Source organism: Mobula birostris, chromosome 5, assembly GCF_030028105.1.
Source record: "Mobula birostris isolate sMobBir1 chromosome 5, sMobBir1.hap1, whole genome shotgun sequence".
NCBI classification, from domain to species: Eukaryota; Metazoa; Chordata; class Chondrichthyes; order Myliobatiformes; family Myliobatidae; genus Mobula; species Mobula birostris.
Genome location: NC_092374.1, coordinates 193969490 through 193980566, shown reverse-complemented (window position 1 = coordinate 193980566; position 11077 = coordinate 193969490). Strand labels below are relative to the sequence as shown.

Genomic DNA, 11077 nt, shown 5'->3' with positions numbered 1-11077 from the left:
ACGCGGATTGATAGAAAGCTGCATCTGGATGCAGCTCGCAGTTGGAGTCGTCAGGGACATTGGGGGTCTCCCTGCTTCCCCACATCCCGGAAGAGGAGCATTCAACTATTCTGCCTGGCATCTCAACTGTCCTAACAGCAGATATAAAAAAAAGGGGGAAACTTGAGCTTTTCTTTCCTTTGCTTTCTCCGACTGAAGCTTCGAAGAACTAAAGCCTCAAGATCACCATTCTGACTCTGTTCACTCGAAGAATGGCTGTTGCGCTTGGCCTTGCCTTCCTTAAATTTGCTCTTGCGAATCAATCCCAAACGCTGGTTTGTCGCTGGTCAAAGCTAAATTACGCTGCCCCTATTCGCTGCTAACTTTTTCTACTCGGACAATGGACCTGAGTGAAATACCCCCTCAAATTTCCGATATCTGGATTGGTCGCTGGTCAATGCTTAAATTGGTAGTGGGTATATTGGGGGGAAAACTGCCCGAGGATGCGGAGGTGAACGCAATTACATTTAAAAGACATTTGGACAAGTACATTGGCAGGAAATGTTTTGAGGGATATGGGTCAAATTGGACTAGCTCAGTTTCGCAACTTGGTCACAATGGACAAGATGGACAGAAAGGCCGCTTCCGTGCCGTTTGGCTATCACTCTAAACTTTCACCACTCCAACTTTAAAGCTAACCCAATTAACCTATCACCTTCCAGCTTGTAATCCCCACCACGTTTTTATTCTGGTTTCTGCCCCATTATCCTCTGGTACTTATGAAGGTCTCGACCCAAAACAACGACTGTCCATTTCCGTCCCTGGATGCTTCCTTGACGCGCTGAATTCCTCCAGGCATCCTCGCCAGAAGAGAGCCTCGGTGCTCACTTTAACTCTAGCCTTAATATTACCGGGAGTCCCCGGCCACATGAGGCGCTCACATCTCTCCCACTCTTCGGCCCCGGGAGGCACTGAGAGAGACAGCTATAAAAGCAGCTGCTGTCTCAGGGTCCCAACGACCCGGGTTCAATCTTAACATTCGGCGCGGGGTTCTCACACACTCCCTCCGAATGTGCAGGTTTTCCGGGTGTCCTGATTTCCTTCCGGATTTGTTACCGATTCAGACGCGAGACTCCAGCAGAAGCAGAACGCACGCATTAAACACTCAAATGACACTTTATTACAAACATCTACAGCAATGCAAGCAAGAACAAGGTCTACCGAGAAGCGTTAAAGTGATTTCATATATATTAGTGTAAAAATCTCTTTGTAAAATATTTACACACAGCCCCCACAGAATTCAGGACAGTTTGATTCCACCATGACACAAAAGGATTAGAGAAAAAAATACCCATTAATATTTCACCGTATACATCAATAAATTTATACTACACATATACACCCAGTGGCCACTTTATTAGGTACAGCAGTGGGGCCCAGTGCAGCCAATACACTTCAAGTTTCGACGTGTTGTGCGTATAGAGATGTTCTTCTGCACACCACTGTTGCAACACATGGTCATTTGAGTTACTGTCGCCTTTCTGTCAGCTTGAACCAGTCAGACCATTCTCCTCTGATCTCTCTCATTGACAAGGTGTTTCCATCCTTAGAAAAAACACTCACTGGATGTATTTTTTGTTTTTCGCACCATTCTCTGTAAACCCCAGAGACGGTGTGCTTACAATTTCCAAGAGATCAGCAATTTCTGAGACACTCAAATCACCCAGCCTGGCATCAACAATCATTCCATGGACAAAGTCACTTAGATCACATTTCCTCCCCATTCTGATGTTTGATCTGAACAACTGAACCTCTTGACCATGTCTGCAAGCTTTCATGTGTTGAGTTGCTGCCACATGATTGGCTGATTAGATATTTGCATTAATGAGGTGTACGAGCATGCCCAGTAAAGCGGCCACTGAGTGCACTTCCTCCTCACCTACAATCTTAAACATCCACAGTACCTGCGATACATTGAATGGTTCAAGAACAAATGACCACTCTATTCCTGGATTTGAAGGCAGGATGTTCAAAGTACCCACCTGAGCAGTAGTTGGACTGGTAGGAAACTATACACTTCTCCAAAGGAAGAGTTCAAACATTAAACGACGAGATGACAGCACCATATCTATGCGAGATTTGTGGTGAACAGTGTACGCAAGTTAAAACGAATATTGCCAGCTTCAACACTTTAGAATAATACCTGATGGTGATTCTATACTAACGCACCCATACACAGGCAAACTAATCAGGTGACATGAGAGACTACAGATGCTGGAATCTGGAGCAACATACAGAGCAGCATCTGTGGGAGGAAAGAAACAGTGGACATTTTGGGTTCGCAGGACTGAAACTAAAACCAGACTGGAATCCGAAACAGAACAGTGGTGTCTAGGAACTCGGCCTGTCCCATGCGTCACAGTCTCACAGAGTCTCCGGTTTGCATTGAGAATTTCTGATCCGAAACATTAACTACGCACTCTTTCCACACGTGCTGCTTGACTGGCTGAGAAAGATCTGCCGACATTTTCTGCCTTTGGTTTGTAACTCGTCTGACTAGATTGGTACAGTTTATATGCTCGGACATTTTTGCAGTTTAATGCTTTATAGGGTAGCGATGGTGAAGCTCAGATCCCCCAGCCTTTTAATGTGATGGAGACTGGTCCATGTCCCAAGCCCTAAGCCCTTTCACCCTCCTGCTCTGCCAGCCCCCATCAACCCAGGGCAGAACCCATTAGTGGAATTAGAACGTGCCCAGATTGAAGCCCCACATTTCAACCTTCAGTTCAAGAGAGTCCTGAAGGTCCTCACCCCAAACGTCCACTGTTTATTCCTCTCCATAGATTATGCCTGACCTGCTGAGTTCATCCAATGCAGCATGTGTGCACATGCGTGTTACTCTGGATTTCCAGCAAGCAGAATCTCATGTTCATTCTGAGAATTCCTGGACTGGGTTTCCAGTAAGGTTCTCTCCTCTTTCCTCAAACTTCCATCAGCAGGAATATCTTTCATTGGCTCTTTAACATCGACACTCCCCCGCCCCACCCAAAAACACTCCTTCAATCAAGTCATCTCCAGACCCTGTATATTTCAGAGTATTACAAGCCAGCTTGTGGGATTTCTGTACTGTGGGGTGGGTGAGATGAACGAGGGGTGCGAGGAGTGGGTCCAGTCAGTTGCCTATTGTGGTTACAATACTCACTCACGGAGGCAGAGATGGGATTTAAACTACATTTACTCGATATCAATGAAGCGTCATACTGACTACCTGCATGTATTGGCGGACTTTCATAGCAAAGTTCTATTCATGGCTCCAGACCCACTGCAATGACCAGAGAAGGCCATTCAGCCCTTCAAGCCCATTATAGCTTTCATTGTGACTAAGAGTGATCTCCATCCTAACCAGGTGACTTGCTACAGGGACCAATGGGTGTTGGGTCAGTTAGGGATGGGCAATGAATGCTGGCGGGCGCCGGCGCTACATTCGTGATGGGGGTGGGGGGGGTTGAGGAAGGTGGCAGAGGTGGAGGGTGGGTGGAAGGTAGTTTATGAATTGCATAGAAGGTTGCTGATTGATGCACCTCTCTGCACTCCCAATGATGACCAGCATCATTCACGTCAAGAAAAATGGGAACCAAAAGCATTTGCCTACCCTATCTCACTTTACATCACATACTCTGCCCCCGCACCCGCCCCCCCCCCCCCCCCCGGATTCTAATGTCAGGACCAGACTGGATACTATACGGGGGATGAAAGAGTGGAACCAGACATGACTGTGTCTCTATGCACTCTCTGTCCCATCTCAATGTTGCATGGGGTGAACTAGGCTAATTCACCAGAATTGTGGGCTGCTCCTTAGGACCCAAGTCTAGCCAGAATCTGATGTTTTCTTCTCCCCCTGCCAGGTTTCAACAAACAGCCCTCCCAAAGTTGGGTTAAAGCCCACTTTACCCCCTCCGTGAATCAAATCTTTCACCCGTGTTGAATAATGGCCTGTGAAATCCATTGACTGGGAGGGGGTTGTTGGACTTGTTTGTCACCCCACTGGCTGAGCAGTATGGGAGAAAGGCAATGGTTTGATGAATAACTTGAGGTCATGGTGCACCTGAAGTATTGGGGAGCAATGCCAAATGTCCCAGTAAAGCTCTCAGACTCTCAGCTTCTGGTCCATTGAGTAGTCAGATGCACATTCAGTAGTTAAGACACGTTGGATGACTCCAAACCCCTGATTTTGTCTCTATCCTGGAGGGTTCCTCCGACTGAAGGCAGAATCCTCACGTTGACACAGCCCATTAGTCTTCAACCCGAATCTGTCCCGTTCATCGGACATACATTCCTTCCCTTTGGAAGCCAAGTAGAACCAGAAAAGGAGCTTCCCCAATTCACGTCATGCTAAGTCAGGATGTAGAATGAGTAAAACCATTGCCCAAGGTCAGCCTTGTCAGTGAATTCCAGGGAGTCGCCTTGTCAGTGAATTCCAGGGAGTCGCCTGAGAGACTTGTTGTCAAATCAACTAAAAATGTCTGTGTGATTAGTTAGGATTAATGTAGAAATTCAAGCATCGCTGATCCCACCACTGAGAGAGACAGAGTGACAGACAGAGAAATGACACCCCAACTTTAGTGCGGGGGTGGGGGAGGGTGCTGGCTGATCAAGTCAGTTTGCAGTAGTCCAGTGTTGACCCAGGCAGTGAAGTCCATGCTGCAGGAATTCTGTGACCCGTCCAAAGTGCATTTGCATTTTGGGTGGATCAGTGGCTGTGGTTCTGCTGATACCAGGATTGCATTCACTCCACCTCGATGAAGCTGGAGTGTTCAGTTAATTTTGTATTTGTGATTGGAGTAAACATTTAACAGCAACTCTCTCACACTCGGAAATGCACACACACACAAACTCACATGTTCACACATTCGCAGATATACATACGTGGACATACACACATGCGCAAACCTTATATACACATGTACACATTCAGATACACATACTGTATGTCACACACACAATATATACATGTTCACATATTTACACATATGCATATGTCAACACGTGCACACATGCACACACACTTACAGATACGTGGTGTGTATATGTGTATGTGTGTGTATATATTAGAGATACACACATATATATATATATACACACACCCCCATTCATACATGTATGCACATTTACAGGTACACATGTATACACATGCACACATTTACAGATGTACTTGGGTAGACACACACAAATACACAGTTACACACATGCACACTTTCTTGCTGGCTCACCAGTGAGCAAACTCACATAGATGTGCTCGAGTACATTCTTGACATTCTGACAAAACCACATGAACCACAATATATGTGCACACTCATCAGATCATCAGAATATACGCATGCTAACAAAGAGGCAAGTTCCTGTTGGGCTCCTCCAGAAACTTGATATTTTGGAACACATCCACGCACACTCGCTCTCTCTCAAAGAGGCAAGCAATTAGACTTGTATACACTTAATGACACCTACATACCTTAACAAAGAGACAGACACACACACACACACACACACACACATCCCAATCACTCTTCCTCTTGCTCCAGTGGGTTAAGCCTTAGTAGTCAAACGAGCATTCTGTATCACAGTAGTATGTTCTGGCCAAGACCACAGAGGTGGTGAGACGATGCGCAAAATGTCGCTCCCCACTGGCAGCAGGGAGCTGAGATGGAGCACTGTGAGCTACAAGGAGAGATGTCACAGAAACCTTTTGACCCACAGTAAAGTTCCAAATTCCAGTGTTTTTCCCAAAAAATTAAAAGAATCCAAAGGGCTCGCAGTTCTCAGTCCTTCAACAGGCTTTTCCCATGCAATTCATGGGGAGGAGGGAGGGTGGAAGGCTGGGGTGGGGGTGGGGGCAGAATCTGACTCCCGGGTTCCACCTGAACATTGAGTGTGTGGTCCTGAGACAGCGGTGGGGATTGGAACTTGTTGCGAAGCCCGTGTGTCACCACCGTTCCGCGGAGTAAGGTGTGCCAGAGAGCCCAAGTGCAGAAAGATTGGTTGGCAATCAAGTTCTGTTCAAGTGACTACTGCAAGACGAAAGGAAAGTAAACCTACGAATACCAGAGGTTCCAACCCCAGGCCCTAAGGCGAAGCTCCTACAGCGGCAGCAGCTCACGAAAGACCCTCCTCAATGTGACGGCTTTCGGTCTCGGAGATGGCGTCAGCCGGATTCACCCGGCCCAAGTCCTGTCTACACCATGTTCATGGCATCCTCTGTGAGGAACTGATGGATCTGCTGGAAGGTTGGCCGGTCTTTGGCATCCCTCCTCCAGCAGCTCACCATGACGTTGTACAGGGCTTGCGGGCAGATGGCTGGGCGGGGGAGGTAGACCTGGGGGAGCAAGAGTCAGAAAATGGGAATCATAATCATAACGTATGACAGCACAGAAGCACATGACTTATAGAAGTGCATATGAAGATAAGAGGTGGAGATAAAGCACTTTTTTTCCCCCCGGGGTGGAAATGGCTAATTTGAGAAGACATAATTTTAAGGTATTGGGGGTGACGTCTGAGGTAGATATATTTTTAGAGTGCTAGGTGCCTGGAATGCACTGCCAGAGAGGTGTTAGAGGCAGATAGATTTGGGGTATGTAAGAGACTCTCAGGTAGATGCATGGATGATAGAGAAATGGAGGGAAATGCGGGAGAGATGGGTTAGGTTGAAATATAGGCCCTTCAGCCCACAACCTCCCCAAGCATTACCTGCTTGCCCTGCTCCCTGAAGAACTCGCCTGCGTTCTCAATGACCAGCTCATCTGTGAGGTGGTAGTAGGGTTGCTCCTTGCAGAGCACCAGGATCTCCCACAAGGTCACGCCGAAGGCCCAGACGTCGCTGCTGGTGGTGAACTTGCCCTGCAGGGAAAGGAGGAGATCAGAAGGTCAGAGAAATGATGAGCTGCTCTGCCGTTAGCACCAGGATTAGATAGGGTGTGTGCTAAGAGCTGGCACAGAGGCTGTGGGATCACTCGAAATCCCTCCCATCCCCAGCTGTGTCACATAAAGCAGTCCCACCCACTGCCTGGCTCACAAGTGACATTATTGTTTTTCCCAAAAGAGTTATACAGTACTACAACACAGAAACATTGTGTTTCTCTGCTAAGGGAACGCTGGTGCTTTGAATTTTATAAATGACTTGGATGAGGAAGTGGAAGGGTGGGTTTGTAAGTTTACAGATGACACAAATGTTGGTGATGTTGTGTATTGTTTTAGAAGGTTGTTCATAGGCCACAATGGGACAGTGATAGGATGCAGAGCTGGGAGGGAAGGGTAAGATTGATTAAAAGGTTGGCACAACATTATGGGCTGTACTGTACACTTCTGAGTCCTCTGTTCTAGAAGGTGTAAGTACAAGTAACACACATGGGTGTTGTTTCAGTAGGACATAAAATGGGAACTGCCGAGTAGCCACAGATAGATCCCCTTGTTCTTGATGCCCCTTGTAATGGGATTCCCTTGCAGGGGTGGGGAGGGTGGCAGGGGTCCCTAATGTCACTGAGCCAGATTCTGCGTTCATCGTCCAACCTGCCAGTCCATGGTCACTCACCAGCAGAATGCTTTCCCAGGCCATCCAGCGAATGGGGAGCACGGCCCGCCCCTGGATCCGGTAGTAGTCGCCCGCGTACAGGTTTCGGCTCATCCCGAAGTCAGCGATCTTGATGGTGTAGTTCTCGCCAACCAGGCAGTTCCGCGTGGCGAGATCTCGGTGAACGAAGTTCATTGAAGCCAGGTACTTCATGCCTGAAGCGATCTGGCTGGCCATGTGTACGAGACTTGGATAACTGGTTTGGGAGGGGAGAGGGGGGAGCGAGGAGAGGGAGAGAGGGGAGAGCGGATGTTATTTCCTGTAGAAATGAAGAGAACTGAGGGGTGCATAGGTTTTGGAGTGTGCATGGATTCCAGCACAACTATCAAGAGATTTATCTTAAGGAAGGATGTAGAAGGGAAGGGCTAGATTGATCCTAGAGTATAACGTTGGCACAACATTGTGGGCTTAAGGGCTTGTACTGTGCTGCAGTGTTCTATGTTCTCTAAGTTGCCCCTCTTGGTTAATGCACAGAGTCCTGCCCATCAATAAGAAAGAATTAAAACACCCTGGCTAGATCATGGGGTCAGTACCATCTTCCCTCATTCAATGCTAAGGGATGCAGCAGTTTCCTTGGTCAACATGGGGTTCATTCCAGGTTAACAGTGGGTAATGTGGGACTGTGCTGGGTCAGTAATGGAGCTCTCTGTTTGGTCAACATTGGGGGAGCAGTTTGGGATCAATTTCAGAAGTCTCTCCAAGCTAATAACGGACTTGGAGACACAAGAGATTTTGCAAATATTGAAAATCCTGAGCAGCAGTCGGAAAATGCAGGTCAGACAGCACACATGGAGGCAAATACACTGTCGATGTTCCGGGTTGAGAACCTTTATCAGGACTGGAATGGAAAGGGGCAAAGGCCAGAACAAGGTAATGTGGGGAGTGGGAGAAGTACAAGCTGGCAGGTGAGGGTGAAAGTTGGTGGGAGGGGAGGTGGGGGGGGAATGACGCAAGAAGCTGGAAGATGATAGGTGAAAGAGGCAAAGGGGAGGAGGAGGAGGAGGAATTTGATAGGAGAGGATAGTGGACCATGGAATAGAGAGAAGGAGGTGGTGATCCAGAGGGAAGTGTTGGGCAGGTTATAAGGGTAGGGAAGAGGAGATGGGATTTATAAAGGTTCCCATTGGCTCAATAATAATGTATAGGGGTCTCTGTTGGGTCAGTAATGGGAGTCCTCTTTAGATCAATACTGGAAATCTCCTTAGATTAAAAAATGGCTACCAGAGTCATCTTTAGGTCAGAGGTCTCAGTCAGGGCAGTTTACAGGGGTCAGAAATGATCTACAGATGGATCTCCTTTGTCAACCATATTGGATTTCCTTAAATAAAGGGGCACTTGCCAAGTCAGCACTGGTACTGTGGGTCTTCTCTGGGTCAGAATGGGGTTCAGCTGCTAACCTGATGCTCGGAACGTTGGTGGCCATTGCGAACTTGTCTCCCAGCTCGTGCTGGCTGAGGAACTGGTTGAGATCCCCATTCTCCATGTACTCGGTGATCATGCAGAGCGGGTCGTCCCTCACGCACACGCCCAGCAGCCGGATGATATTGGGGTCTTTCAGCCGCGACATGATCTTCACTTCCTTCAAGAAATCATTCCTGTTGGTGGAAAGGACAGGCTTAGAAGTGAAGACGACTGTAAACAGCCTCCTGATCTGCATCGACCCTGAATCATTGTTCCCCTGGTAAAACAAATATGGCACAGGTGGTGGCCATTTGGCCCATTGACTTCATACCAGCCCCGACTCCCTTCCCCTCTTTCCAACGTTGTTTAGCTAATTTCTAATGTGCATTTGGGCTCCATTTCCACCACTGTTCTGAGCTCTCCATTCCAGTTCCTCACTGCTTTCCACCGAACAGAGATTTTCCTCTTTTTCCTCCCAGACTTTTTAATGCTTACTCTATGGTCCTTTGATAAGGGAACGCCTTGTTTGCCCTGTGTAAGACAGTCCTTATCTAGTACACCACCCAATGTTCATTGGAGAACTGTAACCTTGCCCCACGTCCCTGAAACCAGCCCTCATTCAGAAACTTCACATCCTTCCTAAAATAGATTGATCATATCAGATAAAATTACAGCCTAAACAAAGTTCTGTATAGATTTACCACAGCTTTCCTGATTTTGTACACCTCGCCCATGAAGACTGATGACATATTGCAACAAAAAGATCCAATTGATAGCTCAACCAATTTAGAACGAGACATGTACATTGTATTTACACTCTGTGGCCAATTTCTTAGGTACACCTGTTTGTAATGCAAATATCTAATCAGCCAATCATATGGCAGCAATTCAACACATAAAAGCATGCAGACATAGTCAAGAGGTTCAGTTGTTGTTCAGATCAAAGATCAGAATGGGGAAGAAACGTGATTTTAAGTGACTTTGACTGTGAACTGATTGATGGTGCCAGATGGGGTGGTTCGAGTATCTCAAAAAATGCTGTTCTTCTGGAATTTTCATGCACAATACTCTCTATAGTTTATAGAGAATGGTGAAAAAGAAATATATTTAATGAGCAGCAGTTCTGTGGGCAAAAATGCTTTGTTAATGAGAGTGGTCAGAGGAGAATGGCCAGATTGATTCAAGCGGTCAGGAAGGTGGCAGTCTCTCAGATAACCACACGTTACAACAGTGGTGCGCAGAAGAGCATCTCTGAATGCACACCACATTGAACCTTGATGTGGATGGGCTACAGCAACAGAAGACCAAGAACATACAATCAGTAGCCACTTTATTAGGTACAAGAGCTACCTAATAAGGTGACCATGGAGTGTACCATATATATTACAAATAAAGTACATCTTCGAAATGAAAAACCTAAATATAAATAGTGCAATACAGGTTTATTTTTACACTGGAAGTGGTACATGCCTGGAATGCACTGCTCGGGATGGTGGCAGAGGCTGATATTTCTGGGACATTTAAGATACTCTTAGATAGGCACAGGGCTGATCAAGAAATGGAGGGTTAGAGGCTGTGAAAGAAGGAGATGTTTGATTGACAGGAAAACAAATAAAGAATTATAAGGCTCTACACAGATGGCGGGGCTGGTATTGAACCGAGGATGCTGGGGCTGTCTAGTAGCATCTCACTCTTTATTTTAAGCTTGCAATCACAGTTGCATCACGGCGCAGTATGGCAATTCAAGCATACGGGAATGCAAGAGGCAGCAGAGAGTAGGGGACACAGCTGGGTCCATCACAGGCACAGCTCTTTCCCTCGCTGATAGCATCTAAATGGAGCACTGCCTCAAGAAATTGGCATCTGGCATCAAGGATCTCCTCATCCAGGACAATGAACCCCACTATCCAGGACACACCATCTTCTTGCTGCTTACTGTCACGCAGGAGGTACAGAAGCCTGAAGTCCCACACCAGGAACAGCTACTTTCTTACAACCATTTTACATCATTACAGCTGGGTATGGAACCACCATTGCCCTTAAAACAGAAAATCCTACAAAAGGTAGCGTCTATGG

The 11077-nt window shown here is 46.9% G+C and overlaps 1 protein-coding gene across 10 annotated transcripts in view; it reads right to left on the bottom strand.

Moving 5' to 3' along the window:
* Positions 1-1136: 1136 nt before the first annotated feature.
* Positions 1137-11077, bottom strand: part of LOC140198189 (discoidin domain-containing receptor 2-like) — a 147121-nt gene continuing 137180 nt past the window's right edge. For all 10 annotated transcript variants that reach the window (XM_072259201.1, XM_072259204.1, XM_072259208.1 and 7 more), the window contains 4 exons: positions 8998-9195; positions 7562-7796; positions 6721-6870; positions 1137-6349 (listed from right to left, as the gene is read on the bottom strand). In XM_072259201.1, coding sequence (XP_072115302.1) covers positions 6209-6349; positions 6721-6870; positions 7562-7796; positions 8998-9195 — 724 coding nt within the window. In that variant the 3' untranslated portion in view covers positions 1137-6208. The remainder of the gene's footprint in view (positions 6350-6720; positions 6871-7561; positions 7797-8997; positions 9196-11077) is intronic.